We start from the raw sequence: 27,180 nt of genomic DNA, 5'->3' as shown, positions 1-27,180 counted from the left end.
CCCAGTCACTTCCACACAGTGAGGCTTACAGCTTATTAATTAAACACTGGTATCGGATCGGTACTCGGTATCGGCCAATATCCAAAGCCCAGGCGGCGGTATCACGACTGAAAAAGTTGGATCGGTGCATCCCTATAATCAATTCATTGTTTAGTCTGTAAAAAATGCCAGAAAATAGCAAAAAAATGCCCATCACTTCTCTCTAGAACCCAAACTGATGTCTTCAAATTGTTGGTTTTGTTTGACCAACAGTCTACAAACACATACATTGAATTTACAATAGATATACAACAAAGCAAAAGCAGCAAATCATCACATTTGAGAAGCTGGAAACAGAGATTATTTGACTTTTATGCTTGACAAGTCAAATCAAAATTGCCGTTGATTAATTTTCTGTCTGAATCCGCTCTGTGCAAAGGTTTACAAGCCGAGTGCCTCCAGGTTTATCCTTCACACCTGCTACTCTTTTCAAACCATGCTCTTCACTTATTACAACACTGCTACACTGTTGTTTTGAAAAATGCGGTTCTGTTTTATGGTACGAGACCTTTATGTTGAAACTATGTTTGCCTCGACAGCATGTCACCTCTGGCCGTCAGCTATGATACCGAGCATTTTTTGCTCTCTCCCAAACCACCGTGCTTCAATCATAGTTGGGACGGTTAAAAATCAATAGGTCTACACTTCAAAAGCTCAAAACCTTTCAACACTCTGGAAAACCAAGCAAGCATGCCCACTCCTCCAGCAAAATGCTGTTAAGCAGACACACACACACACTTCCCAAGAGGCCATGGATGTCTGTGTGAGAGCGGCAGCCAGAGAGAAGTGAGTAGATAGACAGGAGTTAAATAGCCACTCAGGCAAGAGGGAAGCAAGTGCTTTAAAACAAGGTTAAATAACACTTAGCACATCCATCAACTGCCTCTCTAAAGAAAAAAAAAAAACATGATTGCTATTCTGCTTGCTGGATAGAACTTCAATAGCCTCATCCATACATTCATTACATAAAATGGAGAAACTAGACAAGGGTATATCTGGTGGCTTACCACATTTAAAGGTTTATTTAGTAGCCGGCCATTATTCAGTCAGCTCATTATGTCGAGCTGGACCTGAAATCGTACGATGGATAGAAGCAACTGAGGGGCGGCATTGTTAATCGATATTGTATTGGTGTGCCGAGCAGGCTATTTGTGGTGAAAAGGGAAAAGCGAGCAAAAAAAGAGAGAGAAAGGGCCAGAACAAGAAAAGGAGGGAGAGGCAGAATCAGAAAATAACAAGAGAATGAAAGAGAGGGTGAGCGAGGGATTGAGGCAGGGACGTCCCTATTGAGTGTGCCTAATGAGGAAAAGCGTGCAGGGATCATTATCAAGAAGCCTCATTAACGAGCTATGGCTGAGGAGAGGAGCGAGGAGAGGCACAGGGGGGAGAGAGAGAGAGAGAGAGAGAGAGAGAGAGAGAGAGAGAGAGAGAGAGAGAGAGAGAGAGAGAGAGAGAGAGAGAGAGAGAGAGAGAGAGAGAGAGAGAGAGAGAGAGAGAGAGAGAGAGAGAGAGAGAGAGAGAGAGAGAGAGAGAGAGAAAATTCTGAAAATAAATTGCTTCCAATTCAATATTCATGGATAAAGAGCTGGCTTCCTTTCACACTTATCTTTTTTCATTATGTGTAAATGCCGCCGCAGCTCAGGCAACTTCCACAGGAAACAGGCAATTAAAGTTAACTAGGCGAAGCTGGCTCCCTGCAGAACAGTACTGTCAGGTGGAACAAGCATCAACAGCACCAGCACAAACCAGCTGGCAGACTGGCTTAATAAGTCTGGCAATGATCGCCACATTACCTACTTATCCTGTGCTTTACAACAGCTTCTGTGGCTCATCATATTTTCTTAGTTGTCGCGACAAAGATTAGACTACATCCTACGCTAAAAACAGACCTGAGCGAGTTCAGTACTGGAGTAAGGATTGGAAACGTTTTTGAAGCTCGAAATAAAGTCAAATCTGAGACACCTGCGCGAGGCAGACAAGGACAGGATGCCAAAAATATCCAAACACACCCGAGTCATGCTTTGTCTCCAACAGCTCCCCTTCACAAAGACACATGTTAGACTGCAAGCAAGCAATTCAAAACACTTGATAAAAACAGATTGTTTCTCTATGTTTGGTGACCTGAACACTGACCATGAAGGCTGGGTAGACACTATGAGGCGGCTGCTGCTGCTGAGTCAAAGGAGAGAGGGAGAGGAGAGGTTCAGCCAGAAATGATACAAGCAACAAGCAAGAAAACTGAAGAGGACAATGAAAACTTTCCAGAGTGCAAAGTGACATCCTCTAAATTGCTTGTTTTCACCAATCAACAGTCCAAAACATTCAGTTTACTACCACAGGCGCAGTTTGCGTTGGTTCAGGGGGCTCACTGAACCCCCTAAAAATGCAGCTATATTTTCTATAATAATGTAGAACAAATAATTTATTGTAATGATTATTATTATTATTATTGCAAGTGGTGAGTAGTACTTGCTAGAGAAAAACACAGGTTTTATACTGCCATATTTACTGAAAATTACATAATACAGCCATCAGTAGCCTATGTAAACTTTCAGGCTCCAGGCAATCTCCCTCCAGCCTGCTGCCTCCTCATTTAGGTGTTTGTAGTAAAATGAGGAGGTATCATATCAGACAACTCCTCATTTCAACTTCACCAATCAACCGTTCCTCGTCCATTGCGGCGCTTTCAACGTGAGCGACAGGAATGAATAGAAACAGCGTCTGGCGAAAGTTCAGCTCAAAACGGCGCGCTGCGCAGCGCTTCGTCACTAGCGGCCAGTTAGGACATTCCAGTAGAAAACAATGCAATCGAAAAAACGATTTTGTCACGGACGCTTGCTGGCTTTGCATTCTGTTTGGAGGGTGTAATATGTAGGCTACATGCATCCCAATACATTAGACCTCTGCATTGTACACATTACATTTCCTCTAGATTTTTTTGTGTGAACCCCCAACCTTAAAGTTCAAACTGCACCTATGTTTACTACCAACAAAAGCAAAGAAAACCATCAAATATTCACATTTAAGAGGCTGGAAGCGGGGATTATATGGGAATCTTTGCTTAAAAAATAAACAATAAATTATGAAAATCATTGTTTTACCTCTAATGGAAACTAATTGAAAACAATACAAACAGTTAGCTTGATTCATTAGCTAGTGCCTCTAATAAAATAGCTGGTGATTCTAGGTTAATATCTTGTTTTAAATAACATAAAATAAAAACAAAATGGTCAGCTACCTAAGATAGAAAATCATGATAGCTCTATATACCATCATCCTACAACATGATGACAGAACTTAAGACATGACAAATGTGTAGATGCTGATAAGCCGCATGATGTGTCGGCGTGGAGACTCTTACTTTATAAAAAGCCTACACACTCAAACCAGATGGAAATATGACCTTTTTTAATAAAGTAAATATGCACACGCAAATAAAACATGCAAACTTTTCACAAAGGAGATCACATAACCAGGCAGTGTAAAACTTTACATTGTGTGTTCCACAGCATTTGAATAAGGGTTGGTGATAAGCAGCTCACCACCTGTAACTGACTCGTTAACCATTATCAAAGGACAATCGTGCTCTGTGTTGACATCATGGAAAGGAGCGTGGGAGCATGGAAATGAGACGGCACCTCTGACACTTGTCAAATCAAACTCAATCATGTGTCGCCTCGGGCCAAAACTTATGCAAAAACATATTTAGGATGGACGAGACTAGTTTGCATCTTTGTCTGAACACAGTTCAGCTCGCTCGAGTTGTAGGTAACTCATGTTTCTGTGGTTTTAGTTTAGTAGGCTAGAAATAATGTTTTAACTAGGGCTGTCAATCAATTAAAATATTTAATCCCTATTAATTGCATGATTGTCCATAGTTAATCACGATTAATCGCAAATTACTCGCACATTTTTTTATCTGTTCAAAATGTACCCTAAAGGAAGATTTGTCAAGTATTTAATACTCTTATCAACATGGGAGTGGGCAAATATTCTGCTTTATGCAAATGTATTTATATTTTATTATTGGAAATCAATTAGCAGCACAAAACAATGACAAATATTGCCCAGAAATTAAATTCTCACAGATACTACATTTAGCATAAAAAAATATGCACAAATCATATCATGGCAAACTCAAGCCAAAAATCGTGAAGAATGCCCATCTCAGTTTCGCACAGTCCAAGGTGGAGCAGCTGGATCTGGCAGTTTTTTAGCCTTTTTGCTTCATAAATGACTTTTTTAGATCATATTGATTATCCAAATAGTAGGCGATTCATTTTCTGTTGATCTATGACTAATCATTTCAGCCTCATGTAAAATAGCACTATTTTGTCCTAGAAGTCCCCTATTTGCATATCAAATTACCATATATTGGGTCTCTCAGTCACCTCCAGCTGGGAGGAGAGGGTGAGTTGGGTTGGGAGACTTTAATATAATATAGTATATATTGCATCACATAGGCAAACATTTATCATGTGTGTTACTGTTGTGTGTCTGGACGCAACCCTATTTTCTGATCGAGCTGCTGTAAGAAGCTGCCAGTCTGGAGCTCTCTGAATATCACAGACTTTAATGACAAGAGCACCACAGCAGCACCGCCTCTCTCACACTGTGGGGACATGGAGATTGATCACCTGTCATGTCTTCGCCCCTATAATTAAAGTGTGTTTTCCTGTGTCCGTGTGTGTGTGTGGCCCTGCCCACCCTTAATGAAGGCAGGGTCACTCCTGTTTTTTCACTGAGCTGGTTGAAAAAAAAAGAAGGAAAGAAAAGGAAACAGGAAGTAATTACCTTGAAAACGGGAGGTTGTGCTCCCAGCTCATTTACCTTAATCGAATTTCGATATCTGCCTCTCATTAGATTTGACCCCCGACCGTTGGGACTAGCTAACCGCTGACTAACCTCTAACTACAGAGGGCTAATCAAAAGGGTCAGCTATCCATCTGCGTCCAAGCTGGCCATCATAAAGCAGCTAGGCTGATAGTTCTTAAATAAAAGCAGATGGAAGACCAAATCACTAAAAAGTACATTTGTGTTTAGGGTTGTGGCTACAATTTAAGGGTCAATTACTGATTTTTGAAGTGCACTCCCTTTCCTCTATCAAAGTTTAGATCGCTGCAGATGCTCTCAATTGAATGAAACATAAGAAAATGTAGTTTTAATATAGTTAGGGGAAAAAAACAAGCAAGTAAAAAGCCAAAAGTTGTTCTTAAGAACCCCAAAAATGGGAAATACAGTAATACTGGAGCAGACAAAATGCTGTGTACACATCATATTGTAGTGGGAAAATAAAGTTCAACTGTCTGAGACATCCCAGATTTTTAACCACTACGATAACCCACTTAGCAAAATCAAAAACGATAGTGTCAGTGTCAAAAAACTGGTGACAAAACTGAAGCAAAACCACCATTCACTGGAAGTTAAACGAAAATCAAATCCAATATTAACAATAACAGAATCAATGTGGCCAATTAAAAATTAGCTATATACTATTATTTGTATCTGGTTTCACTTGTTAAAGCTGTAGTAGGCAGGTTGGAGCAAATATAATTAAAAAAGTTTGCTCCGGCTGGTGGGCGGTGATTGGTATTTCCTCAACTGATCTCAACATGGCTGCAGGGTCGCAAACTTTCTAATTTTACAGCTAAACAGGACACTACAAGATGTTTTTGAAAAAAATTGAGGAAATAGGCATTACAGTAACAGAATATTGATTCATATTTGATCAGCGCTGCCTAGTTTGACCATTTGATCGGAGTTTGCGAGTGATTGACAGCTGCTCAGAGACGGCAGACTCCAGCTCGGCTCTGATTGGTTGTTTTATGGTCTGTGAAATCTTGCAGATGCCATTAGGAGCACCAGAGGACACAGAGGCACATGATTTTTTTTTTCAGATTTCCTGTCTCATGCATTACTGTCAGACTATAGGGACTGTTTTATAAAAAATAACTTCTTTTTTTATTATATTTTCTCCAATTCTAACTACTGCAGCTTTAATTGAGAAAATAATTGGCAGATTAATCAATGAAAATAATCAATGGTTGCAGCCCTAGCAACAACAAAAGTAGCTAATTTAGGCTATTTCTATTGTGTGTGACTACAAAGCTAGCAGTGTGTGAATGCTCCTAAGTCAGAATAACAGGTTTGTTGGAACATTGTTTGGATGCAGCCAAAATCTTTCATCCACTACCTGCTATGTCCACACATACTGCTGTAATCTCTTTTACAATCACAATGCTTGTCTCAACGTGACCGCTCTAATTCCTCCGGCTGCTGGGTCAGAGGTAAAGGATCTGTAAGCCTGTTGGCTGGAACATTCTACCAAAAACTAAATTGCAGCCAAAGTGAAATCTGAGCAACACCACGATCTGATCTCAGCCTGGACTGTGTTACTGTATATCAGATGTTCTTTGACTCTGCCTGAGGAGGAAATCAGAGCACAGCTGCTGTTAGGAGCTGCACGCAGCGTGCTGACAGGTCATGGTTAACCAACAATCAGAGAAATTACAGCAGCGAACACCGTATTGACAGCACCGTTTCAAACTTAAATAAAAACATAATTAACCACTGGAGACAGAGGCAAGTCTGCACAAGTGAAGAGGACACGGTGTTGCTAGTTTGTATTCAGCCTGAACGTTCAAATGCCACAGACAGGAGGAGGAAAATGGTTGCAGATTAATACACTAAGCTACTCCTATTCCCTTTTCACCCCTATTTTCCTCCTGAATCTATTACCCTTTCCCAAGTTATCCTTGACATGCAACACTTCAGCTGAAGCGCATAAAGGTGAAATAAACCCGTAAGCGTAATGTAGCGCGCTTAAATAGTCTATATGTGTGCGTACTGGAGTGCCAGCCCTCTTCTATGTGTGCAGTTTTGCCCCTGGCCTCAGGTCAAATGAAGGAAGAAAAGGGGGTATACACACAGTGAGAGGCAGATTGGGAAGTCCACGTACCCCGATGATCGCATTCAGCTCAGTCATCGTCACCTGCTTGGCCCGTTCAACAGCCTGAGCCACCTGCTGTTGATGCTGCGGGACACAAAAACACGAAGGTTAGATTCCTGATTCTGACTCCTCATTAGCATTTATCCAGACCTGTCCTGATGGTTTATCTACACAAGACTGCGAACAAGCTCTTTAATAAAAAATTTGCTCCATAATGCACAAAAGTAATTTAATCCTTAAAGTCACAACAGTCTCATAAAAAGACTCATAGTATGTACAATATGATATACAAGGGATGTTAATGATTAACCAATGGTCCGCCAATCACTGTTAAGAATTTAATCAAGAATATATCAACCAATAAAGCGCAAAGTTGGCGCAACAGTGTTTGTTTATCCCTGAGGCCTAATTTCCATCAATGTGGGTGTTTTCAGCAGCTGGACTCATTTCTTAGAGCGGCAGTTAAGATAGCTGGGCCATGCCTCACCGTGAGAAATTAATAATAAAAAAAACAAGTTTAACGGAAATATGTTGTCAGGAGATCAGGACAGCCAATTTCCTACTTGATAAAGGCATTTGCAGGCTTGTTTTAGAGTCCTTGCATGTTAAGACTCACAGTGTAGAGCAGTAGTTTTTAGTAGAGCTGACGCAATAACCGCAATATTGACAAGCAACCGCCACGACCACTATGTTCGCGTTTTTTCTGTGTTGAATTCTTTGCAATGGGAGCGCCACATTTTTACACTACTACAAAACGGCAGCAGCGTGACGAGGCACTGGACGTCTAATCTGCACTGAGTGCTGACACGTTGTTTTTTTCTGGTCGCCGAGAGAGTAAAAAGGTTAAACTTTTGGTAAAACTCCACAAAGACCAACTGTCACGTCCGACAACAAAGTTGCAATAATACTGAATATCGCACTGTTGAGCCAATCAATGACCTTTTCATGGTTAACATACAGTAATTGCTTAAAATCTGTAGTCTTATTATGCAATTAATGCATGTCTTGTACTGTATAAGATGCCTTGTCGTGTCTATACATCCCATTGAAAGGGTCTCTGTGCAGCCTCAGAGCTTCCTGTACAGTCACTGTGCATGGTGAATGGAATTATTCTCACTCTTAAAATGCTGCGAGCTGGAGTGACACTTACCTCTTGTGACAAGAACGGCATGATCTGAGCCAGAATTGCGTTGAGACGTTTGGCAATCTCAGTCTGTAAGAGAAGAGAGAGAACATGTTAGGATGATAGTCTTTCAGGATGCTGCATGCTCCAGGCAATACTATAATCAAGCCGTTAAACTACCTATAAAACAAAAGGGTGTACACACAAAAATGTTTGCAGCGTCCATCTGGATGGACCCTGTATTTCTTAACTAAATTGGGACCGCCTTAGAACAAATTTACTTCCCCCTCTCTCCTGCCTCCATTAGACTCCGGCCTTATTTCATTAGGAGGCTGAAATATGCTAATACCATCTGGCTGGAGACACCATAATGAGGTCCATACTTCATAATTACGGCCCATAGAGGGGGGTGGGGCTGGCCGAAGCAGACTGGTTAACTCTCGGGTCCTATCTATCTGAGGCATCTTTGGTATCGACCACAGAATATTAGCTGGGAGAGTAAGATGATACTGCATATAGAGCACTTTACAGCGCTGCATTTGGACAAATGGATATGCTGCGCTGCCCGCCTACCGCACTTGAATGTCCCAAGACATTTTGCCCAAACCCATTTCCTTTTTTAAAATCGGTACTTTCCACAGAGAGGAGGAGGATGAGGAAGAAGAGAACACAAAAGTAGAAAGCAGAATAAAGGAGAAGGGGTGTGGGGGTGATGAATGGTGAAGTGAAACGCTCTGATTTGACACTAAGGTAATGTAGTTTGACTGAACCGGGGGAGGTGAACTAATTGATTGTGAGAGATTAGGGGTGGAGGCCCAGCAGGTGTGTGGGGGGGTGAGGAGGTCCTTCCCGCCGTTTTATACGCTGCTGCATTCCACTCATTTTCTCCCTTAACCTTGTTTGACTGTGAAAGGGGGAGGGAGGAGAAAGGACGAGGAAAAGGGGGACAGGAGGTGCCGGTGGCCTTTTGCACAGTGTCACTCTTTTCAATTTGGAGGAGGGGAGACAGGAAAAGAAGGAGAGAAGAGGAGGGGGACGGACCTTTGCTGGCCTGTCAGGAATTATCTCACAACCTCCTGTCTGACCTCAGACGCACTGTGCTTTCTCTCTCCATCCAGCCTCCCTCCTCCTCCTCCTCCTCCAAACACTCCTTCACACCCCTCCCTGCTAATCTCCACTACTCTCCTCTGTGCCCTCCCTCCTTCCTCCTCTTCCTCTCTCATCTTCCCCCTCTTCTGTTGCTGGGGCAACGCTATCCGGCACGGCTGATCGTTATGTAAATTGGGCTGGGGCCCTGACCAGAACAGCCTGTAAAATCATATTAGGCACAGCAAAGAGGCAGGTCATTAAATTGAATTTTCGGCCTGTCGATCTGATCGGCACGGGAAATTAATGAGGGATAACTGGGAGTGGGGAGGTGGGGAGGGGGCTGCACTGGTGGGGGGGCTGACATAGAGAGAGAGAAAGAGAAAGAGAAAGAGAGGGAGGGAGCTCTATGGAGACTCATAAACCATCATCATTAGCGGGGGCTGGATACAATGACACACAGTAGGATTAGAGTGTTTCAGCATCACACCACTTCTCTGAAAATGGCTGCAAGGGGAGCAACATGGGGCTTGTAGGAAACAGCGGTATGCTGATACACTCGGCTATTAGAGCAACAACATTACAAACCCTCACCACAAACCGATTCACAAAGAAAGGCGGCCATTTGTTCGTAGCAAATCACCACTCCAGAGGAAGCCAAAAACATTCATGGAATTCAGGTGTACTCTCCATTTTGTGTTGAATTGTTTAGTACGATATGCAAAAAAAACACAGGTTTCTCTCAGCAGCTCATTCTGAGTGGCGAGCTTAGGGATGCACCGATCCAACTTTTACAGTCCCGAATATTTCACCTGTCATATCTCAGCTAGAGAATGTCAGGCCAAGCATGACTCACACATCAACTGTAAAAGCCTTTATCAACTACATCTTGTCCTTCCTTTTCAAATTGAGTGACTCTACTCTGTTCAGACAGAGTTCACACATGTTAGGGAGGGCAAACGGGCACGCGGCTTATTTACACGACTTTTTCCACAGCCATTTCGGCAGAGAAAAAAAATACTCATAACACATCACATCCAATGACACGCAGCACTCTAACATTACTCCCACTTTACTTTGGAGGCACTATTTTCCACCGTGCTTTTAGCGGCAGAGACGGGCACTGGAAAGAGTTTATTGTCACTTAAAGCCACTGAAAACAGAAGCCTTTGAGCTGGCAGAAGCTTTTCACTGCAGCTCCACAATTACAGGTACTCAGGGTTGTCTAGTAGCACCAGAGCTTGGAGAGGCTCTCTCTCCATTGCATCCCTCTGTCAATGGTGCATTGAAAGCCATTTGGCTGTTTGTCGCTTCAGGCATTAGCCCCCAAGTGGAGAGCAGAGTCTCTGACGAGGATTCAATTGGCGAGGAAACCAAGTGGCATATGATGGTGGTGGTGGGAGTGGTGGTTGGGGGGGTTGTTTGGGAATTATCTTCTCAACCAGAGCAGAGGAAGAAAGAGGCACTTAGAGGTATCTTGTTCATTACAAATGCATGAAGAATATTTTGCATGTCATTCTATTTTGAGCTCATACACACAAAACTGAAGTGACATGCTTTTCTGCAGGGGAGCATATGGAAATGAGCTGTTTTCCAACAGATTACATCTGATTTCAAATCATCATGTGAGCAGTATTTTTTTATAGATTTCATTTTGAATTATGCAGTTCATGTGAACAGACACACACAACGTCTTTGCTTCTGTTTACCCACGTCAACACTAACACACACACCAAGACACTAATTGTGTAACATTGTTCTACCAGCCCTTCTAGCCTGGCTATCAAAATAAAGCATGTCTCACAGCCTCCCGTAACCTCGTCAAGCTCCCCTGGGAGAGAGTGTGTGTGTTCTCGTAGTCAGTTTGTTTTGGCTTAGAGACAGGTCGGCCATCATCACCTTGGCAAACAATTCCAGGAATCCTGTATAAATTATTCATTTGCACAAGATCTTTTTCTCCCTCCCCCTTGCTCCTCCTTTCACGCTCTTCCTCCATCCAGGAAACGGACATGACTCTCGTTGATAAAGCACTTTCTCCGTTTCCCTCGTTCACTCAACAAGTGAGGAAATGGATACATACTACACAAAATGGCTACCAGAGGTGCAACAAAAGTAAGTAGCCAAATAAGGGCTGTCAAAGTTAACGCATTAATAACGCGATAATAAGATAACGCAAATTCGTTATGACGCCACTAATTTCTTTAAAGCATTAACGGAAAAACTGGCATGGCCATTTTCAAAGGGGTCCCTTGACCTCTGACCTCAAGATATGTGAATGAAAATGGGCTCTATGGGTACCCACGAGTCTCCTCTTTACAGACATGCCCACTTTATGATAATCACATGCAGTTTAATTTGCGATTAATCACAATGAAATATTTTAATCAATTGACCGCCCTAATCCAAATTAATGGTACGTGTAGGACTCGTTGATGATTCTTCTATTTATGTTCCTTTTGCTTTCAATTCACCAAAAAAGAGAGAAGTGAAATCAAAAGGTAGGCAAGCGTACAAGAGAGATAAACATGGACCGCAACAGAGAACAGAGGTAGTGAAAAATAAAGCAACCCACACCACAAAGTCAGCAGGGCATGTTGCTGAGGCAGCCTAATGAGCTGCGCTAATTAAAATCACTTATTGACAGCGAGCGAGGGTGATTACCTCCACCCTGCACTCTTTGCCATCATAAGAGACACTGTCAAAACAAATTACCCCCCGGCAACCGCACAGATCCCTTCGCTAGCAACCATTCAGCTCGGCTGCAGCGTAGGGGAAGCGGTGTGTCTGTCGGAACCTCAATTACAGTGTGTGAAGACAACTACTGTTACCGTGTACGGGATATTTATTTATATGCTCATATGTGTGTGGTTGGTGCCCATTCCCATGCATTTCAATTCAGTGATAACAACACAAAGTGAGTTTATCACGTCTTTCTTTCACACAGTGATAAATCTTCAACACACGCAAAGTAATGTGCCTGCCTGCATCCAATAATCCAGCCTCCCTCCCTCCCTTCCTACCAATAACAGGGACAGCTAAGAGCTGTCTGTTTACCTCGCGCTGATGTCATCACAAACACTCGTTCACCAGGGAGGGGAGAAGGGAGAGAGAGGAACGGAGGTGGCAGGAATCATGCATTATTCAGAGTGCTCCGTCGACTCCACCGGGCTTATTGATAAACAAAGGAGATGCACCGGAGAGGACCAGTCGATTAACCCATTTACCCTGAAGCCTCTCACTCCTTTCCTGTCTCCATCACCCCCTTTGTTTTGTCCACTGCCACCAGCATCCACCCACAACAACCGGCTCCACCCCCACTCCTTGTTGGTGATAAGTGCCTGACAGAAAACGCATAAGAACAGAGGGTAGGGGGGCTCTAACAGCTAGTTACCACACACACACACACACGCACACGCACAAAAGCAACGTCTACACCTGATGAATTGTGCACTGCGCTGCTGCTCCAACTGGGCTACCCTCCCACTGATGCCATTAACCTTCTGGATCTGAGGGCCGTGAAGCCTCCACCCCACCTTTCTCGGTCTCCCCCTCTGACAGACTCCCACTCTCATACATCATATCACACAGCTAATGACACAAGGGCCATCATTCACATCACATCGTTGGGGTGGGGGTACAGACAGAGGAGGGGGGAGGCAATGAAAAGACATAAGGGCACGAGGAGGAGGTTGAAAAGGAGAATTGAGGAGGCAAAGGTGATGGAGGGAAACAGAAGGCGAGACGGAATCAGAGAAAATGGAAATGTAAGTGGAGAGAGATAAAAGAGGGGCATCTTGAGATCACAGTAATCTTTTTTTCCTCTTTTCAAGTGAACTGAATAAAAGATTATGCTAATGTCTGTTAATAGAAAAGAAAATGTGGGTTTCACACGGCTGACTAAAAGGCCTCAGGTCAGATTTTAGCTGTTGTTTTGCAGCGTTGTTTACAGGTGTAATCTGGCTTTTATAGAGCATTTAGGACGTCTTATCCTAACCGCACCAAAAGTTAACCAACCAGACAGCATGCACCCTCCTTATCCTGTGGACACGCCTAATCACGTCATATAAATGCTAAAATTCCCACCTCAAGACATCTTACAGGTATGAAAGAACCTATATATGCTGTTATGTGATACTGCCTTTCTGATTTAAGGCAAACCCTGGGCTGCAACTAGTAACTATTTCTCGATTTTTTATTGATTGTTAGGTCCATAAATTGTCACCGAATTAGTACATGCTCATCAGATTTCTCAGAGCCCAAAATGCCATCCTGAGAGAGCTTGTTTTGTCCAACCAACAGTTCAAAAGACTAAGATATTAAATTTATAATAATATCAAAACACAGAACAGCAGCAAATCTTTGAGTGAATTAATTGTCTGCCTCAGAGTGCTGCAGGGATGACATATTTCTGTAAGTTAACCAGGAAGTTAGCATCGCATCCGATGTTTATGACACTTACACATTTTGTTCAGCAAGATAATCTTAACAAATGAACACCACTTGTATGATTTTTGAAGTGTAAAGGCAATCGCCAGAAGTAAAAAGCTATCGTTAGGCTATAAACGAACTACACCATGGTCGCATGACTTCATGTCACCACCACTGAGCTAATGATGGACTAGTGATTGGCATGATGACGTTTAGTAGTCTCATTTAGCCACTTGTTAGAAACCGCCTTTTTTAAGACACGTAAAAGCTTCAAAATTAACGAGTCGGATATTAACTGACGTATTTTATGTCGTAGAACTAAACGTTAAAATCTCTTAAACTTGTGTTAACTACAGACCTTATTGCAGGCATCTAACTAAAAACCCATTCAAAAAACCCATTGCCTTCGAGACAAGGGAACCGGAAGTGCTAAAATGATCATTCATTTCCGGGTTTTAGGACTCATTGCTGCACCACTCTGTTGTCCCTCAATTAACTATTTCAGCACTATCAAAATACACGTTGAGTGAGGACACATATTTCCAACATGGTGTTGGAAGACGTTAAGATGCTAAGCACCAGGACAGACAAAAAAAACACAGTAATTGAAGAAAGCACTTATTTTCATCCAGAGGAATATCAGAGCATAGCTGACAGAAAAGCACTGCTGGAACTACTGAGCTTCAGCTGGGTGCAAATACCAAGTATTTGTGTTGAGAGATAGTTTCTACAAACACTACACCAACACGCATCCAAAACTCTGGATATGACAGGCCAAAGATCAACTGGAAGCAAACCAACAAAGAAGCCTGATGTGAAACATGGTCACTATTTCTAAGGCCAAGATGATTTTAACATATCTGCCCCCCCTGCCCTGCCGTTTCCTTCCTGCCTCCAGACTACTGAAATGGCTCCTTGGGTGGCGGAGAGGAAACTGCAGATAGTTTTGCCCTATTCATCTGTAGAAGTCTTTCCACTGCAGCATGATGCCCAGCGATTGGTGGCAGCTGAACTAATGAGCTTTTAGCCCGGCTGGCACTGGGGAGGCAGACACAGAATAGTGCAGGCATATGTGCATACACATTCAGAAGGACACACCACACAAAAACACATCCTCTCAGACAGTCTGCCAAATACTTCACTTTAATCTTATCAAACCATCCCCATCAGGCAGCGTGCCCTTCGTGTTGTTTAGCCTGTCAGCATTTTCACTACAGGAAGCCAGCATGTGTATGCCTCCTAAAGCCATTTAAGGATGAGGGTAGAAAGTAAGGTCAGGTATGTGTGTGTATGTGTGTGTGTTTATATTCCTCAATCACTAGGGGGAAAAAAACAACAGTGTTTTGGCTTTACACAGACCATCCCTGATATGGCTACATACCTGTTTGTGCATCTCAATGTTGAGCCCATAGGACATCTCATAGTACTGTAAAAAAAAAAAGGGAGAGAAAACATTAATACATAATGTCATAATACAAAACAATCATTTTCAATGATGCATTTTCATTTGTACATTGAATCAAAGAAGTAATAATTAGAGGCAAGACATGATCCCAGATATTTGTCCTTTGTGATATCTATTAGAGCTGTCAAAGTTAACGCGATTATAACACAAATTAATTTTAACGCCACTAATTTCTTTTGCGCAACTTGTGATTTTTAGGTTGTAGCGGGCTCAGTTTTGAAGCTAGAGTGAAGATACTGGCATCATATGAAACTAGAAAAACCTAGGGAATCCATTGCTACCAATGTCATACTACTCAAAATTCTCGCTAAATTTTGGCAAGGAAAAACTCTCATGGCCATTTTCATGGGGGATCCTTGACCTCTGACCTCAAGATATGTGAATGAAAATGGGTTCTATGGGTACCCACGAGTCTCCCCTTTACAGACATGCCCACTTTATAATAATCACATGCAGTTTGGGGCAGGTCATACTCAAGTCAGCACACTGACAGCTGTTGTTGTCTGTTGGGCTGCAGTTTGCCATGTTATGATTTGAGCATATTGTTTTATGCTAAATGCAGTACCTGTGAGGGTTTCTGGATAATATTTGTCAATAGTCAGTGTTGTTAAATGATTTCTAATAATAAATATATGCATACATTTGCATAAAGCAAGTATATTTGCACTCACGTTGATAAGAGTATTAAATACTTGATAAATCTCCTTTTAAGGTACATTTTGAACAGATAAAAACGGTGATTAATTTGCAATTAATCGTGATTAACTATGGACTATCATGTGATTAATCACAATTAAATATTTGAATAGATTGACAGTCCTAATATCTATATTTCCCAAGTTACTTGTGACTTTTCTCTACTGAAAAACAGAATTTGTTAGCGCAACAAGGCTGTAAAAAAATGGCGGTTGACTGGTATGACATTTATATTTGTCCTCTAAAGCACCCAAATAAAAGAGACAAGTTGAATACTTGTTGCAGCACAAGGGGTGAGCTATTAACAACACATTGACATTAACCAAAGAGGTTGACAACTTCATGTTCTTTGTGCAGCTGACAGGCGAGTGGCAACTGTTCTCATTTACTTCTACTGGGCACTGCCAATCTCTGAGCTGAAAACGGTCTGTGGCTTCAAAAACACGTGAGAACGCCAATACTCTCATTGAAAACAACATTATCTGCTGACGATTGCCAAAAACTTGCGAGCCCACCAACAGATACAAACTAAAGCCTAGTAGTTTGTCTGTCTTGTTTATCAAACACATAGCAAACAGCTTCGATTTATTATAGCTACTCCCACCACCTTCTGGTTCCTCACAGGGAAAATAATATTTAACAAACGTACTGCTGCGTTTGGTTAAAGTCATTCCTTTCATGTACAAACAAGATAAGCACGCACATACACAAACTAAGAGTGAGGGCTGAGTTACAACACTCGTCAGATAAAGATTGTTCTTTTTCCATGCACACAATGCAGCTTTTACTGTATTAGATAGAAAGAACCGTTGAGTTGGGTCGTCTTTGCAGAGGCACGTATTTCTTTTGTCTCATCAGGGAGCTCTGAACTGAATGTAATATGTTTTAATTGCACTATTGGAATAGTTTCACATTTAACCTCTTCACAGCTCTTTGATAGAAATCAAGCACCTACTGTATCTTAGCTTTCAAGTAAGGTTTCCAAGACACAGTGAAAGTGCACACAACAACAAAGCAGTGGTTTGATATTATTGGTTACTGAGTTTTAATTGTATTGTAATGATATTAGGGCTTAGTATTGTCAAAAATATTGAAGTATCAATACATATTGATACTGAATATTCAAAATGGTTTCAATACAAAATAGTTTAAATTTTCCGCAGTATCGATACATGAGTATCAGCTGCGCTTTCTGCTCTCTATTCTCTCTGACAGCGAGTTGACACACACACACCGCTATTGATTTTTTAATAAAAATCAAAAATTTGATGCACTCAATTTTTCCCTGTGGTGTCGCAAATCGATATTTTTCATGGTATTATATCGAAGTTAGAAATTCCAGCATTGTGACAACGCTAAGGCTGCAACTATGACTTTAATCACTGATTCACCCGTTGACCTTTTTCTCGTTTAACCGATTACTCATTTGGTCTATAATAATATGTCAAAAATAGAGAAAGATGCTCATCACAATTTTCCACAGCCCAAGATGACATCTTCAAATGTTTTGTTTGACCAACAGTCCAAAACCCAAAAATATTCAGTTTATTGTCATAATGGACTAAGAAAAGAAGCAACGTGAGGTTGCAGATTACAACCAACTGAAGCCTCTCGTGTGCCAAGCATGTTGTAGAGCTACGGTGGCCGATGCGAAAACGCTAATGGCGACGGGAGCGAGTACCGTTATCGACTTGTTTGTCCGTTCTGGGCTCAAACATGGAGGTGAAAGATGGCAGACTCTGTGAAGAGGACCCGCTCCGTATGTAGATATAAACGGCTCATTCTAAGCTAACGAAAACACAGCGACTCTTATTTTCAGGCGATTATACACTAAAGAAAACATACTTGTGAATATTATATTCCATTTCTGCCAATAGATGCCCCTAAATGTTACACACTGGTCCTTTAAAGCTCTTAAAATAGTTGCTGAAAAACCTTCTTTTGGTTGATGAATTAAACTAGATGATATGACATCACGTTGTCCAAATTAGTGATTCAAAGCAGGTTTTTTGTGTTACACATTTTTCTGATGAAATACAAAAGTTCAATGCACTGAACAAATTTGATTATCTTACATGAGACTTCCCATATTGTGACATCAATAGTGGAAATATATTCTCATTTATATTGTGATATTGATTTCAACGACAACACCTGGCCCTAAGTAGTCTATTATCTTTATGGTTGTTCTCCTCATATCTGAGAACCCCCTGGGTGTGTCTAAAGTGTCTGAATAACCCCTTAGTTCAACTTGGATGAGTTAAGAAGTTAAAAAAAAAATACCCAGTGATTCATACACAAAGCCAGCAGACCAGTCATTAACCCCCAGTGGGTCATGTAGGGAGTGTTAGGGAGGGGTGGTGGAGGGTCATAAAGAGGACCCCCAGAGCCATAGGGGGTGGGGGGGTCGTCACACCCCACAATCAATAGTTGGACATTTGACCCCTGCTAGAGTTTCAGCCACCCCCCCCCGCACCTTCTTATCCAATGAAAACAGAAAACACAGCCGTGAGTCAACAATACCAAGCAGGGACAAATGCTAACATGGCCTTTGCAGAGCACCAGGGCTGCACCACCTGTGACTGTTCACCTGAGGCTAAAGGCAGGATAATTCAGATTCACAGCTTTACTGCTCTTACCATGACGTAGTGACGCTGCATCTCTGTCTTTTCATTGGCCAGTTTATCGTACTCCACTTTAAGACTTTAGGGAAGAAAAGAGAGACATAAAATGATGCTATAAATCAGGATATACGTTACATACATTAAGCACATTCTTGATTTGGGTCCATTCAAAATCCAGAACAGATATATTTATGAGTGTAACATCAGTGTAAACGTGCATGAAGCTACAGAAATGGAACAAGACAGAAGCAGCTTCCTCTTCCTATTCTTTCCAGGAAGCCAACGCTGTTTACAGTTGGCTAGTCATTACCTATGGTACTGAGCCTGCAGGAACTGAAATTCGTCTTTGATCCTGTCGCATGACTCGGCCACGGTGAACTTGAATCCAGGCTGCCCTGGCTGGTGAGGTGCCTGAAAAAGGTTGAAGATACCACAAGTGTAAATAATGCCATCACAGTCCAGATAATAGCCTCATCCCTCTCTAGCCGCTTCCTCCTCTTTCTTGTGTTTCTTTTGTTTTCATGGTTTGTCATCACATTTCCCTTGAGTCCTGACTGACTAGAGGAAAGAGCCGCTTTCACTCAACAACATGTGCAATGACAAAGGCAGGGCCACTTCATCCATCCTCAAAGTAATGTTACAAAGAGGATGATGAGAGAGGGATGCATAAAGTTGTGGGCTTTCAGTGTGTGTGTGTGTGTGCTGCACAAAAAAGCAGTGTTAAAAGTGCAACTATAACAAACTGCACTGAGAAATGAAGTCAGATTACAGCAGGAGGTGATGATCTACTTTCCCTGAGTTCAACCAAAAAGCTCTGATCTTGTCTCCAATAAACACCAGTTTCTCTTCTGCCAGAGAGTGAAGCGCCTCAGCAGCACACGATGCACACCATAAATAGTAAGGTGTGGATCAGGCAGCTCCACTCTCTGTCGAGCTTAATTAGGCTACTTTTGCAGGGCGGTGCATTTGCATTTCAATTTAGAAACAAAGACAGCTACTTACCGGATGCCGGCCTTGTGGATACATGTCGCGTCCTTTACACACAAGGTGAATTCAGTGTGTTTCTCTGCTTGTCTGTAATCCCAGTGAACAGTGAAGGTGCGGTAAATCACCGCCACCCCCTCCTCCTCGGTGCACGCAGGATGGCGGCGGACAAAGCCTCTGTTCTCGGCTGCGAGGAGCTCACTCAGACCCCCCCACTGGATGGATCACCTCTCTCCTTTGTACACCTATATACACACAAGAAGACGGAGCTGAAGCACTATCACAGCAAGGTTGTAAAAGCAGGAGTTAAAGCTTTATGAACTTAACCGGACTGATCTACATTAGGGCTATCCACTCTCTGACAATATGGGAATAAAATGAGGTTTTTTATCATCATTTTCTGTATCTTTTTCAAATTTTCTGTCAAAAATGTGTTTGATCAGATGCATCAAATACATCCAAAGTTGTGACTTTTGATCAACAACATGATGCTTTTGTTATCCTCGTAAATCTAACGAGTTGTCTCTTCCAAGATCACACAACAAGCTTGTTTCAGTCCGGGAGGAGAAGAGAATGAGAAAACAAGGAGCTGCTGCTGCCATGAAGCCATGAACCACCACCTCCTCCACCTCCCGTCTTGTTAGCGGCTCTCTTCATGTCGCCCTTTTTACCTTTGTCTGGGCTGATTCCTCCTCTGTCTTCTGCTCAGGTACAACAACAGTATCCAGACTCACACAGCTTAATATCCGTCAGAGTGATAAAAGGCAGAAAATGTCCGTCGTCGTTTGTGTTTCTTCTTCTTTGCCCCTTTGAGAGTGCTTTAAAACCCCGGTGACGGTGCTCCCGAGGCGGAGAGCGTCTCTCCGTCCGGTCGGACGTTGTAAACCTCCTCTAACCGGTGAGAGTAGTCGACCTCATGTAACTTAGAGCCGCTTTAGATCCAGCAGAAGAACAACAGTCCGACAGTTAGTCCACACGTTAACGGTAACGGTTCTTTTTGTTTTTTTTAAATGTCGATTGCCGTTGTGAAACACACCACGAGCTCGAGCTCTCTGACTGTTGGCTAGTTCCTCCGCCGCCGCGCGCTGCTGTACCACACACAGACTGAGCACTGACACGAGGAGCCGACTGCCGCGAGAGGGCCCTGCTCTCAGCCAATGAGGATCCTCCGAACGATGTTTAGCAGCGGGGACCAATCACAGCGCGGCGTACCCCACGTGGGGGTGTTCAGAGTAACCGCGTTCTGATTGGACTTGAGAATGTGTGACCTCACGCGTTCGCCATTTTGGATTTTCTGAAGTGACATTCGGAGCGTTCCATGGTGCGTTCCATGGTGCGTTCAACGACTTGTTCAAAACAAAAGACAATCATTTATAAATCCGACGTTTTTACAATATGAGTGCGAGTTTTATCGTTAAAAATTATGCACATTCAAACACTATAAACTCGTGTAAACAGGGAAATAACCCCACTAACCAAAGACAGACTTTATCCATTTAATAAAAGCATTATTATGTGCTTATAATATGTGAAACAATAAAGTCAGACCCTAAATCTGCAACAGCAACATCACACTTTCTGCTCTCATTGCAAGCAGAGACAGAGAAAACCAAGAAGTCTTGTTACTATGCCAAGAAAAAATAGGAGCTCATAGAAATTCATTCAAGACCCGAAGTGTGCAGAAGATGTGAATACCGCTTAATCTACAGCAGAGTGTCCTTTGAGTGACTTGAATTGATCGACCTATTTCTAACGAGACCTCAAGCATCTACAAGCTTCCCTATCAGCAGCACTAGGTAGGCTGCAACACGTCTCAGCCTATCAGGTGTTGCTCACTGTGCCCGGCCCCACGTGGGTCCACATCCTCCCTCTTCACTACTCTCTAGCCAATGGGCTCGCAGCTGTCTCCCCGCACGGCTTGCGATTGGCTGCGAGGTGGAGAAGCTGTCAGTCAGCAGCCGGGGTTGTCAATTAAACCCACGTTGGGTACGGCGCTGACAAATGCCTGTGCTACTCTCCCTCCTGCCTGCGAACAGTGCCTGGAATGGCTGCTTAATTAGCTTCGAATGGCTTTTCCTTTCAGCTCAAACAATCTGTCACTACCATGTGGTAAAAAGAGCCTTGCATAAAACAAAAGCAGGAAAAAAAAGCCAGTAGGGGCTAAATATCAGTTTGATTCCCCCCCCTCCTTCAACCCCTCCTCCATGAAAACATTTGCTGCAAAACAAAGCTTTTACCTCGCTCAAACATGGGCTCGTTTCACTCATCTGTTTCTGCCCTCATTTTCATCTAAAATTGTATTTATTTGTTTATCTGGGTGTCCATTCAGTCCACTCGCATTCAAATTTAAAATGTTCTGTATTCCCTGAAACAATTAGACCGTGCTTGATTAGCCCATATAGCATTTTTTCATGTTATTGGTTTATTAGGATGTTGTTAATTGTTGGGGCCAGTAGTTTGATTATCTTAAGATAAGATACTAATCATTTTACTAAGTTTAAAATAAATGTATCCCTGCGTCAAGATGATTTAAAAAGTGAAATCTCTTGATATGCGCGTATGGTGCATTTACAGACGTCAACAGGGAAATTAAGAGGAAACTTCAACTCAGCTGTTTTCAGGCCATTAAATAGGCGTGATCAGTCGCTATAAGCACCATAGATGTGGGTCAGTAGGGGCCTACTACACCTACTATGTCGTAAAAGTGAAAGTGAAACTTAAAAGTAACATGTTCTAACACGTAAATCTGAATAAAACATAACATTTTGAACACAAACAAAAAGGCTTCTTAGGTTTAGCCAACACAACTACGTCTTTAGGTTTATGCAAAACAAAAAAAACTGTTAGGTTTAGGCAACAAACTACAACTTCTTTAGGTTTAGGCAACAAAACTAAAATTTCTTTAGGTTTAGGCAAAAAAAACAACTTAAGTTTAAGGACAAACAGTGTTTTGGGTTAGAATAACTACGAACACAAAGACAACTAGACATTGTTGGTTTCACACGGGATGCGGTCTCCTGTGTGAAAGCCCTGTGTTTTGTCATTCCCGACCTCAACCCCTTATGGAGTTTCACACTGTCTATACTACAGTGCTTGACGTCCGCTTCTGCTCCTGTCATAATTACTATGGTCGCTAGAGGTCGCTGTCATGTTCTTTTATACCTTCTTTCGGTGATCAACCATGTGAATAGATGAAACCTACTAGTGGGTGTAGTAGGCCCCTATTGACCCACATCTATGGGCCTTTATAGCGACTGACAACACCTATTTAATGGCCTGACAACAGTCTAATCAGCTGAGTCTGTGAAGAACATGTTACAAAATGTTGAATAAATATTTGCCAGTGACACAATCTAGAGCAACCTAATCAGATATTATAAAATGTGAATCCTTTGTGAATATTATTTTACAGAACCAAACCTACGAAATGATGAAAATGAAAGATGTTTCTCAGTTTGATTTAATTCTTTAAAGCAAAGTATTTCTAAAATGCAGATAGAATATAACTACTTAGGCACTAGACCTAAACTCAATTTTATTACATTTTATATTATTTGTAGAATAACAAAGTGCCCAAAAGCCAAGAAGCACACAAATTTTGAACATAACTGTAGCGAGCATGCTGCGAGCTTTAGCTGTTGCTTAGCAACAAATGTATCCCTCCTGCAGATGCTCTGACATGAGTTGGGATAATAACTCATAAACTGAGGGCATGTCAGTAAGCTACACACTCACTGGGAGACTTTAAAGACAATCTTTCACACAAAGCTTCCCTAATGATAAATGATCTTAGTAGTCCTGGTTGTAATCATAGTCGTTTCAGTAGGAACAAACTGTATGAACAATAAACTTTTTGCACTTCTCAAAATCCAAGCTTCCTGAGGGAACTTTATTAGTTCTCTCAGCTGCTCATTGCACTGACCAACAACACCTTGTTGTTGATTCCAACAAAGCGACTCTCAAAACATATATTCAGTAGGGCTGGGACAATACACCTGTCTCCCGACTCGTTACTATCACGTTACTTGTGTGCCGATTCGATATGTATTGCGATTTTTAGGTATTGCGATTCAATATTACAATTTATTGTGATTTTTGTGAACGTTTTTAAACACTAGACCATGGGAAAAGTTGAATCATACACTTCTAGGTACTTTTACTTTGGAAAATATCGAAATTAATACATTAAAATGTTTGATTTTCAGCATGTATGTAGTCAGAGATGTCCTGTAGTCAAATATATTAGTAATTGTCAGGCATTATTTATAAAAAAATTTCCAATGGCGAAAAAAATCAAAGAATAAAGACATTTCCCCAACAAATTAGTGGTATTTTCTTTTTAATATATAAGGGACATGTAATGTTTTATACTTCTGGTGAATATAATCCAATCAATCTTATTTCCATAAGTGTATTTTGCATTTACAGTTCCCTTTGTTAACACCTTATTTTAAAGCCAGATGTAGTCACACGTGTATACTACACACTAACTTCACCAAGTCCGTCGCTAGCTCTCCCGTCAGCTCTTTATACATCCATGGTCAGCTCCATGGGGGCCGTTTGAATGCATTTAACATAAATGTCAGTATATGGGTGCTCTACAGTTGTAGAGTCGGCTGATTTGACCACGGAGATGTGAGTGACGGCTGGCTTGACCGCACGTTACCGAATTCAATAAAGTTGCCTGTCCATTTGTGTGAAACCCAAAGTGTTTCCATACTTTACTAATGTGTAGCGTTTACCACTTTGGATTTTTAACATGTGAGGGTGCAGGTCGTGTCCACGACCCTCCGTCGTTTTCTGCTTTCTCGTTTCGGCTCGCAGCGGCCAGCTGTGGTTTGTTTTGTTTTTTGACGGATACGGAGCGGATATGACGTCACGTTACTCAGACTACAACAATTAAAGTGGTAACTTCTTTTTACCTCTGCGTAGACTCAAATGAAGGAAATATATTGATTCTGGCATTAAAAAATCTATTTCAAAATTGTAAATACATAAAGATACATAAGTGAAAGGATTTTTTTCCCCCACCCCTAACAATCAGATAGAAATTGAATATATCATCATATATTTATTTATTTTATTTAAAAGGGAGCATGTGCAGTTTAAAGCACGAATGTCATCATTTGATGCACCGTACCAGATTATATATCATATATTCTCATTTTACAGCTTAACAGTACACTAAAATCTGTTTCTGAAAATATTTAAGGTGAGAAATTACAGTAACAGAACCTTGATTAATATTTGATCAGTGCTGATTTTTTTCACAGATTATCTGTCACATTACTATTGTCAGGATAAAGTCACAGTTTGAGCAAATATGAGAAAACATTATTTTTATTAAAGTGTACTGTCAACTGTAGCTTTAACACAGGTAAAGGCAAGAGCAGAATAGCATAGATATACACACTTTAGAAATTAGGCTTTAGTATGATGCAGCTTTGCCAAATTTTTTTTTGAATTATACAAGACAGGTAGCACAAAAGTTCAATATAATCGGAGCAATAATATGGTGATGTATTCCAATCTTTAATATGCTTGATATATTTTAATAAAAAGTATGAACAGTTCATTATTGAGTTATGACTATCAACTCATCTTTGTGTAGAAGAAAAAATGTCCACTGAAATAATTTCCTCTCTGCCTCTCCATTGTCTGACCTTTGACCTTGAACTCACATAATTGCAGACTGCATAAGTTCTGGCACAAATTCAGGTCCCATGAGCAATTTAGCCTCTAATATTGTGTAGCCTCTGTCGAAAAGACCAATGCCTCATTGCCCAAAAGCATTTTAATGCGGGGAACACGCTACACGAGAATCAAGCTGATTTTGGGCCTGTTTCTCTCCTCCCGACAATAGTCAGCAAAGCCCAGATTTTTTGATGGTTCTAAAGATTATCTTTCCAGATATTCTTATAATGTGAGGTATGTTGAGTGTTTTTTATACGCACCGATTTCAAATCACAAATATTCAACGTTCAGTATTTACGACTGTATATCCTGTTGTGTGTGAGGAACACCGAAGACAACCGATGACGCAGTCACGTGGGAAAGAACGATAGCCAATTAAGAACCAAGCTGACTGAAGAAGGAAAGACAACAACCGCCGTCATAGCGATTGCAGCTAATGTTTACACCAAAGTCACGTTTTATTGACAGAGCGTTTGCGAGAGTTCCAGTTTTGAGAGTCGGGACGCTTGTTTTATAGTTTATGTTAATTTTTAGGTCTATACTTTCATCATGAACATCAATGTTCAATTAATTTTCACAATTGATCTGCCAGTTTAGGCTGTCATTCTCTTCCTTTTCTCACCTGGCTCAAATGTCACTTTCCTGATGGTTTATATCAGGTTCTGTATATTCTCTATTTATACAAGCGTGTGTTTGTCACACACAGCGAGTCTAATGCAGACATGATGACAGAACGGCATGAATGATGAATCGTCATCTTCATCACTGTCTTATTCTAGCTCTTAGCTTTGTTTTCATTCTCAACCATTCCAAGTAAAAGACATTTCTTTGTGACATTTACAACACTCACTCTTTGTGATAGTTTTTTAATAAATAACAGGACTTACAGTTACATGTGCAAAGTTATATTAAAGTGTATTCAGTTTCTTCTTCAGAACCACAGACAGCCGATGTTAAGAAGTTTTTAACAGCTCCCCACATTCCCGCGACATGCTAGCCAGGTGTATTAGAGACTAAATTACTCAAAGGTATGAGTGTTAAGGTGTCTCTATCAGAATATGGCGACCTGCCCCCTACACACTTTATTCTGGTATAAATTACTGCGACCCTTGAAATGATTGAAGGCCTATTTGTACCTTATGTGTACTGAATAGTTTTAGGGTGTAAAGTTTGCCAGACTGAAGTGCCCAAGAAGAGTGGCAATGCTAAAAATCTCTTCCTCCACCTTAAATATGGGATGTTGCCACGTTTAAAGAGGGAGTAAATTACTAAGTATTTTATGATCACTTCTAAGTCACTTGTCAAGGCGCTACTTCAACCTACTCATTTTCATGTCACTGTACACGAAAATGACACTGAGATGGTTTTGGGAAGTTTGTTTCATGTTTAGAAACGATGTAGTTCTCAGAGCACCTCTGACTGTTATACACTTTCTACAGGTTTCAGACTCACACCTTTTATCTGACTTTCCTACAAGCAAAATTATTTATTACATTTAGCATAGAAACATAAACATAACATAACATAACATTTAACATAAAGGAATAAAAAAAGTCTATTAGGATATTCTCTAATGTCATCAAACGAGCCTCCATGCTGCACGCACCCCTCAGCCAATTCAAATTGTCCAATCATCCACATAATGCCTTCGCAGAAGAGGTCAACATTTTTGGACCCTGTCCAAAATGAACTTGTGGAAAACACCTACCCGAACCTGGCGTGCATAAATTCATTAAAAAAAAAAAGAGACCAGATCTGAAAGAGACTTAAGGACAGACAGACCCAGTCTAAAGACATCTGGGGATAATGATAGCAGAATGACCTGAAACAACCTTAATAGAGAACAACACAGGCAGTATGTTGCGCCAAAAAATTAACGAGCAGCTGTGGGCCAAAACGGAAGCAATACTTTTTTCATCTATATTTCACAGTTCACACTCTCCATCTTGCATCAAAAAACACATTTTTCTCCAGTAATGATAACAACTGACCACATGATAAGATAGTTTACTCACTTTGATACACTTCAACACATTGACGCACAAACCCGAGACCTGCGGCAATACAATGGGATAATGTGGAAATTTCTTGA

At 41.4% G+C, this 27,180-nt stretch overlaps 1 protein-coding gene across 17 annotated transcripts in view; it reads right to left on the bottom strand.

Annotated features, from left to right (window-relative positions):
- The window catches only part of tle3b (TLE family member 3, transcriptional corepressor b), a 41,724-nt gene extending 21,170 nt beyond the window's left edge, over positions 1-20,554 (bottom strand). For 2 of the 17 annotated variants that reach the window (XM_074621141.1, XM_074621142.1), the window contains exons 1-7: positions 20,066-20,552; positions 19,413-19,639; positions 18,721-18,821; positions 18,426-18,489; positions 15,007-15,051; positions 8,139-8,201; positions 6,998-7,072 (exon numbers count right to left, since the gene is read on the bottom strand). In XM_074621141.1, the coding sequence (XP_074477242.1) occupies positions 6,998-7,072; positions 8,139-8,201; positions 15,007-15,051; positions 18,426-18,489; positions 18,721-18,821; positions 19,413-19,436 (372 nt within the window). In that variant the 5' untranslated portion in view covers positions 19,437-19,639; positions 20,066-20,552. Of the gene's footprint in view, positions 1-2,172; positions 2,212-4,746; positions 6,446-6,967; positions 7,073-8,138; positions 8,202-15,006; positions 15,052-18,425; positions 18,490-18,720; positions 18,822-19,412; positions 19,640-20,065 lie in introns of those variants that run through there. The other 15 variants (XM_074621130.1, XM_074621132.1, XM_074621135.1 and 12 more) reach the window with 15 other exon arrangements.
- Positions 20,555-27,180: the final 6,626 nt, after the last annotated feature.

The sequence above is a fragment of the Sebastes fasciatus genome, chromosome 2 (genome assembly GCF_043250625.1).
Source record: "Sebastes fasciatus isolate fSebFas1 chromosome 2, fSebFas1.pri, whole genome shotgun sequence".
NCBI classification, from domain to species: Eukaryota; Metazoa; Chordata; class Actinopteri; order Perciformes; family Sebastidae; genus Sebastes; species Sebastes fasciatus.
This window is presented reverse-complemented; position numbering and strand designations above follow the sequence as displayed.